Source organism: Polypterus senegalus, chromosome 12 (genome assembly GCF_016835505.1).
Source record: "Polypterus senegalus isolate Bchr_013 chromosome 12, ASM1683550v1, whole genome shotgun sequence".
NCBI lineage: Eukaryota > Metazoa > Chordata > Cladistia > Polypteriformes > Polypteridae > Polypterus > Polypterus senegalus.
This window is the reverse complement of record NC_053165.1, coordinates 41,535,039-41,553,224: the sequence shown is the minus strand read 5'-3', so window position 1 is coordinate 41,553,224 and position 18,186 is coordinate 41,535,039. Positions and strand designations below refer to the sequence as shown.

Genomic DNA, 18,186 nt, shown 5'->3' with positions numbered 1-18,186 from the left:
GTAGAGATATATACACTCACCTAAAGGATTATTAGGAACACCTGTTCAATTTCTCATTAATGCAATTATCTAATCAACCAATCACATTGGTGTGGTCCTGGTCAAGACAATCTCCTGAACTCCTGAATGTGATGGAATGGAGGCTTCATGCCCTGGATATGCATCCCACAAATCTCCATCAACTGCAAGATGCTATCCTATCAATATGGGCCAACATTTCTAAAGAATGCTTTCAGCACCTTGTTGAATCAATGCCACGTAGAATTAAGGCAGTTCTGAAGGCGAAAGGGGGTCAAACACCGTATTAGTATGGTGTTCCTAATAATCCTTTAGGTGAGTGTATGTCATGATAATGGACAATTTATTTAAATCTAAAGTCATTTTGATAAATATCTATGCATATAATATGGATGATAGAGATTTCATCCAAATGTAATTTCTAATATGTACACTCATTATTACAGCAGAGACTTTAATTGTGTTTTAAATCCAGACCTGGATAGGTCTTCAACTACAATGACAAGAACATCTAACACTGTAAAAATTATTACACAGTTTGTAACGGTTCATAACTTATCAGGCCCAGGGAGATTTTTAAATCCAAATTCGAGCATATTCTTTCTCAAGAATTGGTTATTTCTTTATAGATAATAATTTATTGCCCACTATCAAGTCTTGCAAGTACAATGCTATTGTTATCTCCAACCATGCCCCTCTGATCAAGGAGCGTAAATCACTTTGCTCCACACACTCATTTCATAGGTTGCGTCTTAACCCCCTGTCATTAGTTGATGAGAATTACACAGAATTCATCTCAGAGCAAATTGATGATTTTTCACAGGGTCCCTGCAGGAATACTGTTGGGGAAACTCTGAAGGTTTCCATCTCTCTCCCACAAAATAAATTGGAAACCAAGGTGTCAGAGTATATCTGATATAATCACCAGAATAGATCAAGAATACACCAGTTCTGCAAATGAGCTGTCTTTCCTTATAAAGTGTCTCATCTTAAAATTGCAACATTATTACTATGAACACTAAGAAGAGGTTAATAAGATCTTAGCTCAACAAATTCACAAGCGGGAAGTTTGCAATGCAAAAACAGAAATTACCAACACAGATGCAGATAAAATCATTGACCATAAAAATATAACCCACACATTTAGGGAGTACTATATGTCCTTCTATTCTACTCAGTTTAAAGAAGATAACATGCAATCTAATGAGTTTTGATGCATTACAAATACCACAGTTAGATACTCTTCATTCAGAGGAACTAGACATACCTCTGACACTCAAATTACTAAATGGGAAAGCTGCAGGCCCACACAGCTACGCAGAGAAATGTTATAAAAAATAAAAAATAAGTTAGCTCCACTATTATTAGCAATGTTTATAGAAGTTGGAGACAACAAAACTCTACATCATACCTTTCACCAAGCATTACAGACCAGTTTCACTTCTGAATAGTTAAGATGCTCTCCAAAGTTCCTGATAAGAAAATTTCGAAAGTACTTCTATCTGTAAGAGTTAACCACAAGACAAGACCAAACCAGATTTATTAAAGGCAGACACTTAGCTTGTAATATTTGACCTTTGTTTAATGTAATATACTCACCCATAAAATCTAACACACTAGAGATTTTATTGTCTTTGGACGCAGAGAAAGCATTTGACATGGTTGAATGGGGCTACCTATTCTCCACACTGCACAAATTTGGGTTTGGCCCAAACATGTGTGCATTGAAAAAATGACTTCATACCTGTCCAAAAGCCTCTTGTTTGCATTAAAAACATTATTTCAGACTAATTCAGATGAGAATGTGGTAATCGACAAGGTAGATTTTTGAAATTACCATAAAGCCATTGACCATTTACTTTTTAAATGCATTAGAGATAAAAGGGAGTTACCAGAGAAAGACTTGGAACAGAAAAGATCAGTATATGCAGATGATATGGTACTGTATTTATCAGACCCACAAATTTCCATACTAATAGTCCATAATGCACTAGCAGATTTTCAAAAGAAATTAGGAGTCATAATTAATTTGAATAAAATGGTACTTTTTCCAGTGAACTTTCTTACAGCATCTTCTTCCATATCTTTCTGTCCTCTGCATCTTGTTCTGTTACACCCATCACCTGCATAACCTAATTTATTTGGAATTCAAAACATCCATGCCTTCATAGGGCAAATCTTCAATGACCTAAAGCAGTAGGGGGCATGGCACTACCTAACTCAACTTCATTGTTAGTTGTCAAATAGACAAGCTCTAAAGTCATGGCATTTGACTGAAATTAATGAATGAACTCAAGCCTGGTCTGCAATAGAAATATAATCTTTCTGTACTTCTTCATATGCCATGCTCAGTCCCCCAGTAAATGAATATTATTGCCACTTTACTAATAATCAAATTGTCCAGCAATCACTCAGAATATGGAACCAATGCATGAAGCACTTTAAGGCAGAGAAACTTTTGTCTGTTGCACCTCTACATAACAATTATCTTTTTCTACCCTCTCATAACCTTTATTTAGCCTTTAGACAACATTCGGGATGAAAACTATTAAAGATTGTATATAGATAAGGTCTTTGCTTATTATGAGCAATTACGTTTCAAATATAACTTCCCATCAACAAAATTTTTGTGCTACTCACAAATGGGACTTTTTACAAATATGGCAAGATCTAATTAATGCATTTTAGAATTAGCCTTTATATCAGGGAAAAGGATATTCTCTCTTCTTTGTTGTTTTTAAAGATTTGCTCTTTCTGTTGGCTCTCCCCTCTGTCTCTCTTGGGGGTTGAATTCAGGTTTGCTTTTTTGACTCAGTTGTGTATAATGTATTCTTTGTTGTAAAAGTATGTGTTGATTGTATGGAATGTTATTTTCTTCATAAAATCTTTATACTGTATATATATTTATATATAAGGACGGTTGAGCTGTTTGTGGCACACGTCCTAGTGAGTCAAGAGGTATAGCTTTTGTGTTGTCACTGTAGTTGCTCTGGGTGTTTTGTTCCAGCAAATTCTTGATAGTATCCAGTTTCCCATTTCTTTGACCATTCAACATCTGGTAGGTGTACTTAAAGGGATTTCTGAAGAAATTTGTTCTTTTCTTCTTCCTTTTCTTCCTATGTCTTTTTATTCTCTATTGTATACGTATCTTGGCAAGCAGTTGCCTGAACCTGTGTCTCAGCACATTCAGGCCTACTTTCTCCTGGGGTGCAGCTTTTCTCCAGCTTTGATGGATCTGGTGTCTAGTTTTTACAAGGTGCTTGATGTCCTTTTTTCGCCTTATTTTCTGCCAATGACAGCTTCAAAAGTTGGATCAAGGTGATCATTTACATTGGGCCACTTGATCTTTTGCCTTCCTGGCTGCCTTGTCATTGGTTTGTGGTGTGTGACCCTGGGAGTTGGTGTTCTCATCTTTGCCATCTGCTATCTCTATCAAAGGACTTTCTTCTGCAGCTTCAGACATCCCAGCATCTTTGTGTCCTTCGTTACTGTGGCTGATATCTTGGCTTTGGATCTCTGTTGTGTTACCTGTTTGTGCAGAGCGAGGTCCCTGGTCTGTCTGTCTTGTGCACTTCGTCTTCCCCTGATGTATGTGTTGTCCCCTACATGATGTCCCTTTCTCCCATCCACAGGTATCTGTTCCTGTAACTAGTCTTGATCTGCCCTGATAGGTTTATCTTCTACCCCACCTTTTGGAAGGCCTTCTTGGTTGTTTAATACTGCTTCATAGTCATGAAGGGTAGCTTCCATGTCAATAGTGGATAGGGTGACTAGCTGCCCACACCTGCTGCAGTCTTTTTTTCTGTCATCCAGGCTTTCCTAGATGTCGCCTGCCCTTTCACAGGAGTCACTGGTTAACCATTGTACAGGTTAGATATTGGTTCCTGCTTTGGCATTTCTGCTTGTCAAACCTCCACCAGTGCCCTGTGGTCAGCTATAGGACTGCTGATTTGCCCCTTACTACTCCTGCATCAGTTACAGACAGCCAAAGTAATGTAGGATCATTCCCCAGAGCCATAATTATAGCAAATTAATGTATAAAGGTGGGAAGAGAGTTCTTTGTTCGGAAAACACCCCAGCTCTCAGATGTTCCTAGGAAATGAAAGACAAACCAGAATGTAATTCAAGCACAGCACAGACTTTTCATTTCTGCATTGAGATAGAAGTTGAGCTTGCAGAGAGAAGTACAACATTTGTTCTCAAGTTAGGGAAAAGTATTGTCAAATGTCACAGATTCCAGCAAAAGTGTGATGTCTTATTTTTGCCAAAGACAATAGAGAAAACTTAATGGTTGCCTAGTGGCACCATCAAGTTAGCCATAGAGGTAAAGATTGGACAAATCTGAAAATATCAGATCCTCGACTCAGTCTTGATGTTGGGGGAAATGGTGATAGGATCTTGGCCATCAGTACAGAGGCAATGCGAGTGTTAAAGTATATTTTACTGCAAAAAGGTAGGGTAAGAACAAGCAAAGGAATAATTTATACCAAAAGAAATAGAGCGGTTGAAGTGTCTTATACTTACAATTTCAAATGTGCTGGTAACCTGAAAATTGTCATTAGCCTCAAGAGTTTACTAAATGTCAACCTACATCACATGTCTTGAAGCATGAACATGTACCAAACTAATCTTGAAACCTGAGATTTTGCAGGACTCGTGCAGTACATTTAGGACCCATAGAAGTGATTTATGTGGGCCAATTACAGGGGGATAAAAAAGAAAGAGAAGTGCTAGTCAATGGGTACCATGATATGTTAAAAGTCTTGAACTGATTATTCATATCAGTAAGATTTGAAAGGGAGGAGGTGACAAAAGTAATTAAGAGATTTTGATAAGTTTGCAACAGTGCACTTTGGTTAAGTTCTATCAATCTATCTATTGATCTATCGCATGATATATTGTAAATATATTGTGTGTTTATTTTATATGTCTTTTAAGCCTATTATACCTGTAATTACTATATGATGTCTTTAGCTCTTAAATTGGAGTATGCTTAATACGCATAAATTGAGAATTCTCAATGTGGTGGTAATAAACAGATCACTGATAAGCCTATGCCTGAATAGACTGTCACCTTTCAAGTGAGGCGGCTTAAGTAAGTTTAATGAAGTCAAACAATATAAGTCATGTTTTCATTAAGTATTTTTCCTTTTCAAAAAAGGTTAAGTATAAGGGGCCAAGTTAGATTATTTTTGTATATACTGAAAATAAAATTCAAAGCTAACTGATAATTAAAAAAAAAAAAACTTTTTCACATTTAGTTATAAAGCTAAAATTCAGAAAGAGAGAACATCTAAGCAAGTAAATATCTTGTATATCAATATTTTGAGGTATAAAATACCTGCAATTAAATAAAAAAAAAATCATAAATATCTTCATGGATTTGTTTGAAATTTGGTGACATTATAGAAGAAAATTGGTATATACATTTTTTCTCTTCCTTTTTTTTTATTTTTGATTTGTATTACTGTTATACTAACTCTCACGTTCTGCACTGTGCACAGAGAGTGTTTTATGGAAATGAAGGACACAGTAAAAGTGATTAATGTGCCAAACAGCAAGTCAAGTCAAATACTATTTATAAAGCACATTTACAAACCATATCTATCTATCTATGAAGGATTCCAGATATATATATATATATATATATATATTTGCTACTGCCATGAAAAGTAAATTAATGAAACACAGTAAAACCAATATTAGCAAAACATAGGAAATGTATTTGAAGAGGCTTATTGAAAGATACTTGTGTAAGGATACAGATGATGATGAGTCCTTAAAAGATTTATGCAGAGGTCTTTTTTCAGTAATTAGGCTTTGAGCACTTATAATTCAAACAATGCATTTCAGGTAGGGGAGCTAGTTGTGAAACTTGTGTGTTTAAAGCAGTGAGAGAGGTAAAAATTGGTAAGATGATTGTTGCAAATGTGGCAACAGTTTTAACTAGTAACCATGTTTGTTTAAGGATTTTTTTTCTCTTTGTTAGATTTTGTATGACTAAGTAACACTCTTTGTTTGGAGGAGTGAACATTATTTATATGGTTTTTAATGTATACTAAATTCTGACACTAATAAAAGCTTGTTAAAATCACAGTGAAACTTTAGTGAAATCTTATTTTTACATTGGACTGCACAAACTAAGCAAGTCTCAGAAGACCGAAAAAGGCTGAAGAGCCTGTCTGGAGGTAACGTGTTGGAGGTTAAAAAAAATATATATATATTTTTATATACATATATATATATATATATATATATATATATATATATATATATATATATATATATATATATATATATATACATATATACAGGAGTGCAGAATTATTAGGCAAGTTGTATTTTGAGGATTAATTTTAATATGGAACAAACACAGTGCTATCAGTCAATCCAAAATGTTAATAAACCTGAAACCTGAATGTTTCACAACGGAAATGTGAGTGTGAACATCATCAGGGGAATACATATGTGCACAATTATTAGGCAACTATTAGTGTGCAGATTTATTATGCAACTAAAGGAAAATGAAAATTTTCCCATCTCACTTGTTTATTTTCATCTGTTATAGTGAGAATAATAAACAAACACCTCAAAATTTACAAATAAACATCTCTGACATTTCAAAAAATAAATCAATCAATCAATGACCAATATAGCCACCCTTCTTTCCAATAACAGTCATAAGCCTTTCCATTCATGGAGTCTGTCAGTTTCTTGATCTGTTGACGATCAGCTTTTGTGGAGCAGTGACTACAGCCTCCCAGACACTCTTCAGAGAGGTGTATTGTTTTTCTCCCCGTAAATCTAGCGTTTAAGAAGTGCCCACAAGTTCTCGATAGGGTTTAGGTCAGATGAGGAAGGGGGCCATGTCATTATTCCTTCATCTTTAAGGCCTTTACTGGCTGGCCACGCAGTGGAGAACTTCGATGCAAGTGATGGAGCATTGGCCTGCATAAAATCATGGTCTTTTCCTGTATCACTGTTTGAAGAAAGTGTCTTCAAAAACTGGCAGTAGGTTTGGGAGTTGATTTTGAGTTCATCTTCAATGCAAAAGGTCCAACTAGCTCATCTTTAAAAATACCAGCTCATACCAGTACCCCACCTCCACGTTGGAGTGGAGCTCTGTGCCCATTACTGATCCACAGGTCCATCCATCTGGTCCATCAAGAGTCACTCTCATCTCATCGGTCCATAAAACCTTTGAAAAAATCTGTCTTCAGATATTTCTTGGCCCAGTTTTGACGTTTCAACTTATGTTTCTTGTTCAGTGGTGGTTGGGTTTCAGCCCTCCTTACCTTGGCCATGTCTTTGAGCACTGAACACCTTGTACTTCTGGGCACTCCAGGTAGGTTGCAGCTCTGGAATATGAAAGTACTGGAGGATAATGGGTTCCTGGTAGCTTCACGCTTGATTCTTCTCAAATCTTTGGCAGCTAATTTGCGTCTTTTGTTCTCAACACGCTTTCTTGCGACCCTGTTGACTATTTGCAACAAAATGTTTGATGGTTCTGTGATCACACACCAATATCTTAGCAATTCCAAAAGTGCTGCATCCCTCTGAAAGACTTTTTACAATTTTTGACTTTTCAGTGTCAGTTAAATCTCTTTTTGGCCCATTTTGCCTGAGGAAAACTAGCTGCCTAATAATTCTGCACACCTTGATATAGGGTGTTGATCTCCTTAGGCCACACCCTCCCTCATTACACAAATACACATCACCTGACGTGCTTAAATCCAATAAGCATTCAAGTTAATACAGCTTGGAGTTGGAATATACACATTAAAAATGATGATATGGTCAAAATACTCACTTGCCTAATAATTGTGCACACAGTGTATATATATATATATATATATATATATATAATATATATATATATATATCTTTTTAAACAAGATATTACAGTTTACTTTCTTTATTAATTGGTTATTGTTACAGATTAACATAATTGACCAAGCCAGTGTTTTCTTTATTCTTTAAGATCCAGCATTTATGGTTAAAATTTCTAAATTTCTTTTCAAGCCAGAAATTTTTGTTCTTATGTAAGCAGAATCATGCTTCTGAATACCTCTTCCTTTTTTTGTAGGTGTGCTGTTAGCTTGCTATTTAGTTTTTGCAACACGGATGAGTGCTGACCAAGCAATTCTTTTTGTGAGAGCAAAGAGACCCAATTCAATTCAAACCAGAGGGCAGCTGTTGTGTGTGAGAGAGTTTGCCCAATTCTTAATACCTCTGAGAAGCATCTTTGCCTGTGCTGAACCCAAATCCAATGCAGTCACTTTGTCTCAGTATCTGATTCGCCAACGTCATCTTTTACATGGTTATGAAGCTAGGCAGCTCAAAAATGTGCCAAAAATTATACAGTTGATTTGCAAGCTCTTGTTAGACATTGCACAAAATAGGCAGGTGATTGAGGAGGAGATTTTGGAGATCCCTGACCTGTCAGCCGAACTTGAAAAAACTGTATCTCAGATAGCCATTTTGCAGTTAGATCATGAGCTGAATGACAAGGATAGGCAAGCGTCAGGCAGCATTGCTAATGATACTAGTGAGTCCGCCCTATCGAGCGAATCTGAGTTTGATCCCTTGTGGAAGAGACGCAAAACGGAATGTCTCCGTCCACTATCATACCTTAAAAGGCGTCTTAGCTACAGTGACTCTGATCTGAAGAGAAGAGAGATCCTTCTGGATCAAGGAGAAACACCTCTTTCTGTGCCTGCCAATATGCATTGTACCTGTACTTTTACTAAGCAAAGCTTGTCTCAGACCAGCCTAGTGGAACCTTTCAGCATTGAAGACAACACAGTGCCTAACGTGTCCATTCAAGCTTCAAGCAATAAAACAGATCCATTTTTCACTGGTACTAGTGTTTGGGACCAAAGGAATGGATCTCCAATTTTACAAAGGAGAGATTCCTCAAAAGATGTGCAGCGTGGCCGAACATCCTCTTTAGGCTCTTTACTGACAGAAAACAAGAAGACTATCAAAGATAATGAACTTTGTGGTGAAAAAGGTTTTACAGCTTGTCACTCCAACATCTCATCTACAGAAGAGTCAATATTTTCAGAGTCAATGTTTCACATCAGTGATGAGTGGAGAGACAGATCTGAGGAGATTCCTTTTATCACACTGCAGTCTGAACTATCTATTGAATCCAGAAGGATTTTAGTGGCACAGGCACTTGCAGTTGATATGGATATTGAGAATGACAAAGACCACCAGCAGAAGATTGAAAGTTGGCAGGTAATCATGTTTTGTATATCCTCCGGTGCTTACTGTGCATGTAAAACTGTAAAAACATATCAATACCATGTATGTAGTAAATGGTATTATTGTTAGCAAGATTTTAGTGGGTTGGAACTCACTGTCACTTGCTCTGCTTCAGCAGATTTTTTTATGCTGTATGAAGTCTTCCAAGCAGTTTGTGTGCACGCAGAAGAGAACCAATGCATCAGCATTTCAGTCCTCCTGGTGCTTTTAAGTTGTAACAGATGTGCTAAGTATATTGCAAGCCAGGAAAATAAAGGGTTATCTAGATATGAATGAAATACCCTGTGGTGTATTAGCCATTGTGCATAGAGCAACTAAACATTTACTCAGTATTTAATTTTAAGTGATTGCCCTTGCTAAAGATTTATTCAGGTGTTCATTACAAGTTGTGAAGGTTAATGTAACTAAATTAAAATAGATCTTTTAAGTTGAATCGTTTCAAAACAAATCTTTGGGTCAGCATTTTAATGTAATCTGTATACATGTTAAATTGTGCAATATTAGCACTGTTGCAAAAATCAATGTCATACCATCTAGATTTATTGCTCTATATTATTCAAAATAGGTACATCCCTTTAAATACCTCATACCTGCTCATTTAGGGGGAGTTTGAGTTCAAGCTCAAATTTTATTTTCTTTAATATGTTACATTTGTCAGTTGTTACAGTTGTCCATGTCTCCTTTTGTGGAAGCAGGAGGGAGATGTGGGAATTAATAGTTCAGCAAGAAAATAATCTCATGTCACTTGCTTTAAAACCACAAGGTCTCAACTAAAGTGCAGGAGAAATGCAGAACAGGTGAGAGAAGGCTTGAATGCAAAAAAGAATCTGCTGTCAGTCTGTTTTAAATAAAGAAAAAGTGGGACATTCAGAGCCCTCTGTTTCTTCAGTTATTTTTGACTAGTTAAATTCTGTATTTCTAGTTATTTTTAGCTTAAAGTTTTCCTTCAGATCAAATTACTTAATAAAACTAATGGAAGAATGGCTTTCCTTATACAGTTATTTTTGTTTTCAGAGAGAGCTTAACTCCAAAGAAGGAGCCTGGGACAGAATATGCTCTGAACGAGATCCATTTGTGCTTGCTGCACTAATGTGGTCCTGGATGGAGCAGCTTAAGGAGCCAATTATAACCAAACATGACCTTCAAGTTCTTGAGCAGAAATGTGCTGATCCAGAGCAAGCACTCTACTCCTTGGAAAAGGTGCTGTTTTCCTTCTTTTTTACTGTGATACATAATCCGCATACTATGATATAATGTAACTTTAGGTATGTTTGCATGTAATGGGCAAAGCATCTTTTGTGAAAGCTACAGTGCATCCGGAAAGTATTCACAGCGCATCACTTTTTTCACATTTTATGTTACAGCCTTATTCCAAAATTGATTAAATTCATTTTTTTCCTTAGAATTCTACACACAACACCCCATAATGACAACGTGAAAAAGTTTACTTGAGGTTTTGCAAATTTATTAAAAATAAAAAACTGAGAAATCACATGTACATAAGTATTCACAGCCTTTGCTCAGTACTTTGTCGATGCACCTTTGACAGCAATTACAGCCTCAAGTCTTTTTGAATGTGATGCCACAAGCTTGGCACACCTATCCTTTGTCATTTTTGCCCATTCCTCTTTGCAGCACCTCTCAAGTTCTATCAGGTTGGATGGGAAGCGTCGGTGCACAGCCATTTTAAGATCTCTCCAGAGATGTTCAATCGGATTCAAGTCTGGGTTCTGGCTGGGCCACTCAAGGACATTCACAGAGTTGTCCTGAAGCCACTCCTTTGATATCTTGGCTGTGTGCTTAGGGTCGTTGTCCTGCTGAAAGATTAACCATCACCCCAGTCTGAGGTCAGGAGCACTCTGGAGCAGGTTTTCATCCAGGATGTCGCTGTACATTGCTGCAGTAATCTTTCCCTTTATCCTGACTAGTCTCCTAGTTCCTGCCGCTGAAAAACATCCCCACAGCATGATGCTGCCACCACCATGCTTCACTGTTGGGATAGTATTGGCCTGGTGATGAGCGGTGCCTGGTTTCCTCCAAACGTGACGCCTGGCATTCACACCAAAAAGTTCAATCTTTGTCTCATCAGACCAGAGAATTTTGTTTCTCATGGTCTGAGAGTCCTTCAGGTGCCTTTTGGCAAACTCCAGGCAGGCTGCCATGTGCCTTTTACTAAGGAGTGGCTTCCATCTGGCCACTCTACCTTACAGACCTGTTTGGTGGATTGCTGCAGAGATGGCTGTCCTTCTGGAAGGTTCTCCTCTCTCCACAGAGGACCTCTGGAGCTCTGACAGAGTGACCATCAGGTTCTTGGTCACCTCCCTGACTAAGGCCCTTCTCCCCCGATCGCTCAGTTTAGATGGGACGGCCAGCCAGGAAGAGTCCTGGTGGTTTCGAACTTCTTCCACTTACGGATGATGGAGGCCACTGTGCTCATTGGGACCTTCAAAGCAGCAGAAATTTTTTCTCAAACCTTCCCCAGGTTTGTGCCTCGAGACAATCCAGTCTTGGAGGTCTACAGACAATTCCTTTGACTTCATGCTTGGTTTGTGCTCTGACATGAACTGTCAACTGTGGGACCTTATATAGACAGGTGTGTGTCTTTTCAAATCATGTCCAATCAACTGAATTTACCACAGGTGGACTCCAATTAAGCTGCAGAAACATCTCAAGGATGATCAGAGAAAACAGGATGCATCTGAGCTCAATTTTAAGCTTCATGGCAAAGGCTGTGAATACTTATGTACATGTGCTTTCTCAGCTTTTTTATTTTTAATAAATTTGCAAAAACCTCAAGTAAACTTTTTTCACGTTGTCATTATGGGGTGTTGTGTGTAGAATTCTGAGAAAAAAATGAATTTAATCCATTTTGGAATAAGGCTGTAACATAACAAAATGTGGAAAAAGTGATGCGCTGTGAATACTTTCTGGATGCACTGTATGTCTGTCAATCTGTCCACATAAAACATCTCGGCTCCCTGTGAACCAATTTTGTTCAAATATAGCACACTTATTCTTCAAGGAAATTTGTCAAGACAGTTCAGTTTTTGTTGAGATATCCTGAACAGATTGCACTGTCCACAGAATATCAGAATCTCCCATTGGCAAATTTGCAGACTCGTCTACCTTGAAACAAAGAAACTTTCTGTACGACTAAGAATTAATTTATTTCAATTTTATCTTGATCTGTTACACCAAGTTCTATGTTTTGTGTATTTTGTTTTTTTTTCAACTGATATACGCTACTGATGGAGAACAAATCCCCAGTACAAGTTAATGAAACAAAAACAGACTGTGAGTGGATAAGAACTTGCTGTCACTCACTGTGCTTCATGTGTTTATACTTTATGAAGTCTTCTCAGTGGTTTGAGTGCAAGCAGAAGAGAACCAATGCATTTAAATCCTCGTGGTGCTTTAAGTCGTAACAGATATGTTAAATAAAATGCAAGCAAGCAAAATAAAGGGTTATCTAGATATGCATGAAATACCCTGAGGCATGTAAGCTATTATACACAGAGAAACTAAACATTAACTTAGTACTTAATTTACACAAACAGCCTCACAGCTGCATTATTTGCCTGTTATAATGATTTATTGTTTCACTGACATTTATTAGGATGACTAGACATCCCGCTAATAGGGACAGTCCCAATTTCAGGCTATGTGTCTCAATGTGTAACTGAAGAACAAATAATAACACTTTTCTTCACCACCTTGTGAAAATGCGACTAGTGATAAATTCAAAAACAAATTCTTCAATGAATGGAGTAAAAACACATTCTGAAGTTTAGTTCAGTTAGCTTGCTACCACTGTGTGATATGTACATAGTGTGCATTGCAATATTAGATTTTTATTTTACAGCTCAGTCCATTTGGAAGACTACAGAGGCTAAAGAGACTTGACACCTCAGAGGGCACAGATGAACTGAGCAGGTGCTGCATCCAACTTCACTTTAATCTGAGCAAATCGCAGGCTTTTCAACATTTATTTGGTTACTTTTCCATTCAGTGGGGCTTGTTTCTCTGAAGAAATTACAGTGAACTAGGGCCATGAATTTATTTGAAATGTCAATGTAGTGGGGATCCCTCAAGAAGAAAATTTATAATACTAAATAAATCAGTTGAAACTTGGCTACTGAATATTGTGGTGAAAGATTTATGAGTGTAAAATGCTGTCCAGGTCCTCTAAATGTTGAACAGATAGGGAGACCTCAATGATATAATGTATACAGAGGAAGCATATCTTCCTGATGAGACCCTGCAGGATCTATTCTATGAAACATTGAAATAATTCTAAAATGAAAATTATCATTTTTTTAACCCAAGCAAACATAGAAGATACAATGAGCAAACATTCAGTTTAAGTAGGTCAGTGTGTAAATAAATATTACATTGTTTTCAGTGAAGCTCTCTGTTAAAATTGTATTTATTCTCTTCATATTTGGAACATTTAAGTCAAGCAAAATTTAACTTTACTCAGTATTATATTGCTGGTTAGAATTATATTAAGGCTGTGCCCAAGCACCAGCCCAGATGCCTCAAGCATAAACACAGCATTTGAAAGCAAAAGCAGAGCTATTTAATAGTTGCTTTTTCCTCTTTCACCATCCATGTCATTTTGTTAACATGATGCTGTGAATGTCATTGACAATATATCTCACAAACCCAGAGAGGAAGATGCAAGTGAAGTCTTTTCAAACAATCTTCATTCTGGTTGGTGAAACAATTGAAACAATTTTGTGAGCACTACATATAGCAGTCAATGAGTGACATCACAATAAAACAAGGCTACTTGAATCTATCCATCCATCCTCTTCCGCTTATCCGAGGTCAGGTCGTGGGGGCAGCAGATTAAGCAGAGAAGCCCAGACTTCCCTCTCCCCGGCCACTTCTTCCAGCTCTTACGGGAAAATCCCAAGGTGTTCCTAGGCCAGCCGGGAGACATAGTCCCTCCAGCGTGTCCTGGGTCTTCCCCGGGGCCTCCTCCCGGTTGGATGTGCCCGGAACACCTCACCAGGGAGGCGTCCAGGAGGCATCCTGATCAGATGCCCGAGCCACCTCATCTGACTCGTCTCGATGCCAAGGAGCAGCAACTCTCTTCTCAGAGCCCCTCCCGGATGACTGAGCTTCTCACCCTATCTTTAAGGGAAAGCCCAGACACCCTGCAGAGGAAACTCATTTCAGCCGCTTGTATTCACGATCTTGTTCTTTCGTAGAGCGACTGGTAAATTGAGAGCTTTGCCTTACGGCTCAGCTCCTTTTTCACCACGACAGACCGATGCAGAGCCCGCATCACTGCGGATGCCGCACCGATCCATCTGTCGATCTTGCGCTCCATTCTTCCCTCACTCGTGAACAAGACCCCGATACTTGAACTCCACTTGGGGTAGGATCTCTCCCCAACTCTGAGAGGGCACTTTTCCGGCTGAGGACCATGGTTTCGGATTTGGAGGTGCTGATTCTCATCCCAGCCGCTTCACACTCAGCTGCGAACCGATCCAGAGAGAGCTGAAGATCACGGCCTGATGAAGCAAACAGGACAACATCATCTGCAAAAAGCAGTGACCCAATCCTGAGTCCACCAAACCGGACCCCTTCAACACCCTGGCTGCGCCTAGAAATTCTGTCCATAAAAGTTATGAACAGAATCGGTGACAAAGGGCAGCCCTGGCGGAGTCCAACTCTCACTGGAAACGGGCTCGACTTACTGCCGGCAATGCGGACCAAGCTCTGACACCGGTTGTACAGGGACCGAACAACTCTTATCAGGGGGTCCGGTACCCCATACTCCCGGAGCACCCCCACAGGATTCCCTGAGGGACACGGTCGAATGCCTTTTCCAAGTCCACAAATCACATGTAGACTGGTTGGGCAAACTCCCATGCACCCTCTAGGATTCTGCTAAGGTTGTAGAGCTGGTCCACTGTTCCGCGACCAGGACGAAAACCACACTGTTCCTCCTGAATCCGAGGTTCGACTATCCGACGGACCCTCCTCTCCAGGACCCCTGAATAGACTTTTCCAGGGAGGCTGAGGAGTGTGATCCCTCTGTAGTTGGAACACACCCTCCGGTCCCCCTTTTTAAAGAGGGGGACCACCACCCCGGTCTGCCAATCCAGAGGCACTGTCCCCGATGTCCATGCGATGTTGCAGAGACGCCCGTCAACCAAGACAGTCCTACAACATCCAGAGCCTTGAGGAACTCCAGGCGTATCTCATCCACCCCCGGGGCCCTGCCACCAAGGAGTTTTTTGACCACCTCGGTGACCTCAGTCCCAGAGATGGGAGAGCCAACCTCAGAGTCCCCAGGCTCTGCTTCCTCATTGGAAGGCATGTTAGTGGGATTGAGGTCTTCGAAGTACTCCCCCCACCGACCCACAACGTCCCGAGTCGAGGTCAGTAGCGCACCATCCCCACCATATACGGTGTTGACACTGCACTGTTTCCCCCTCCTGAGATGCTGGACGGTGGACCAGAATCTCCTTGAAGCCATCCGAAAGTCGTTCTCCATGGCTTCCCCAAACTCCTCCCATGCCCGAGTTTTTGCCTCAGCAACCATCAAAGCCGCATTCCGCTTGGCCTGCCGGTACCTATCAGCTGCCTCCAGACACCTACAGGACAAAAGGTCCTATAGGACTCCTTCAGCTTGACGGCATCCCTCACCGCCGGTGTCCACCAACAGGTTCGGGGATTGGCGCCATGACATGCACCGACCACCTTGCGGCCACAGCTCCAGTCAGCCGCCTCAACAATAGACGCACGAAACTTGGCCCATTCGGGCTCTGAATGTCCCCCACCTCCCTCGGGATGTGGTCGAAGTTCTGCCGAAGGTGGTTCCCAGCAGACCCTCATATCACGTTTGGGCCTACCAGGCCTAACCGGCATCTTCCTCCACCATCGAAGCCAACTCACCACCAGGTGTTGATCAGTTGACAGCTCCGTCCCTCTCTTCACCTGAGTGTCCAAGACATGTGGCCGCAAGTCCGATGACACGACCACAAACTTTGCTTTTCAGGAAGTTGTATTTAATTTCTGAATATAATATTTAATGTTGATTATTAATTTGCAATTGATACTTAAAGGCTCTAGTAAATTAATAAATGACATTTGTGTTAGCAGGATTGTGCATCTTCTTGAGGATCAAAACAAAAATGGTTGACGGTACAGTGGCGCAAGCTTAAGAAATCAAATAAGTCTTACCAGCTGACAAGCAGTGTTCCCTTTAAAGTGTGCAAACGCACTGTAGCACACAACATGTTGTGCTTCAATGCTTAACATTTTCCAGTACTACAAAGGGAAGCGAGTTAAGACATGCATCTCAGCTTCCAAATATTTACAAAAGATTGATGGCACAATGTCACTCCTCCAAAAATTCAGTTATTACAATTTTGTTAAAATCTAGAAGCCCGTAGTCGAATCACTTGCAATCTGATGTTTAAATTACTTAATTAGTTTACCTTAAACCTACACCTGGCAAACATGATTTGCTTAGAAGTAATGCTTTTAAATTAGCCCAAAATACTTGCATTATCATTCAAATATATACTTATTTTAATACAATTGTAGAGCATGAAATGCATAAAACTTGTGCACAGTTATGTAAAAGAAGCAGATGAAAGTTTACCTGCAGTCTTCAAATGAATGTGGCACTTGAAAACATAGCCCTTCATGAAAACAGGATTCTGTGAGCACACAAAGTGACAAGATCAAAGAGAAAGCAGAATGGGGAACAATTCAGACTGCCAGCATTTAAAGTTGATTCGAAATTGCTTTGTGTCACAAAGAGCAGGTAGACGGTGGTGCTGGCTTTTTCAAAAAGTAAAGTATTTGCTAAGATAAGATGGAAAGTTCATTTCAGATTTGTACTCTGTACACATGGATAATGAAACTGTTATTTGCACACTTGACCAATATACTACTCTGCCACACTCTGGCAGGGCAAATTTCGGGGCAAAATCAGATGCTTTCTTATCCAGAAATTCACGTATTTCCATTATTTTTGCTTGAGATAACTGCTATTTATTTTTTCATAGGCAATAATATCTGAAAATACCAAGCTTATTAAACCAATATTGCATACATTTATTATAACTAAGCACTAAATTATTTTCTTGTATTAGATTATGGGTTATTTAAGCACGTCTGAGTTTCAACACAATATAGCAGTAGTCTTTTAAGCAGATTTTTGCCTTTTGTTTGCACTCTGAATTTATAAAGGATATAATGTCGCCATCTGTACATAACCTCAACTTTCTATACCACATTCCCACCCCCGACAGTATTCTCCATGTTTTTAAAATGTTTTACTCAAAACCCAAGTTATATCATCATAAAGTCTACATTATGAAAAAAGTGAAAACTGAGAGAATCAAGTTTAAAGATTATGATTTTTTCCATTGTCACACATTCACATTACTAAACAATCTATATATATAATTCACTAAGGCAAGATGACCATGGAAAGCACGCCGGAAGGGGCGTGGATTCACTAAGCCGCCGACAAGTGAGACACCTATGGCGCACGCAGGAAGGAGCCACGCCCACCAACTCCAAGACCATTGGATACGACAACAACTCGCAGAGCCACGCCCACCAACTCACACGCGACGACACAGAAAAAATGACATCATTTATATTCGTCTGTCGTAGAGGCAACATGCAGCTCCGACTCACGCTGACTGTTTATAGAGGCATGTTTCTCGCGGAGGTGAATCGCCATATGCAGCGTGTAAAACGGTTTGCAAGGTATCCCATGGGATCCTTAAAACATTCCTTTACAACTGAGGTTAGAACACAATGAAGTAAGCAGTCTTTAAAAAATGAGTTTTCGGTTATGACGCACGACCGCGTGACCATAGCAAACTGTTTTACATGCTACATACAGCAATTCGCATCCGC

The 18,186-nt window shown here is 39.4% G+C and overlaps 2 protein-coding genes across 5 annotated transcripts in view; both read left to right on the top strand.

Moving 5' to 3' along the window:
* Window positions 1–18,186, top strand: part of LOC120540305 (tripartite motif-containing protein 54-like) — a 192,794-nt gene that overhangs the window by 105,993 nt on the left and 68,615 nt on the right. The window lies entirely within an intron of this gene.
* ptpdc1a (protein tyrosine phosphatase domain containing 1a) overlaps window positions 1–18,186 on the top strand; it is a 140,647-nt gene that overhangs the window by 106,148 nt on the left and 16,313 nt on the right. For all 4 annotated transcript variants that reach the window (XM_039770946.1, XM_039770945.1, XM_039770948.1 and 1 more), the window contains 2 exons: window positions 8,105–9,261; window positions 10,303–10,488. In XM_039770946.1, the coding sequence (XP_039626880.1) occupies window positions 8,105–9,261; window positions 10,303–10,488 (1,343 nt within the window). The remainder of the gene's footprint in view (window positions 1–8,104; window positions 9,262–10,302; window positions 10,489–18,186) is intronic.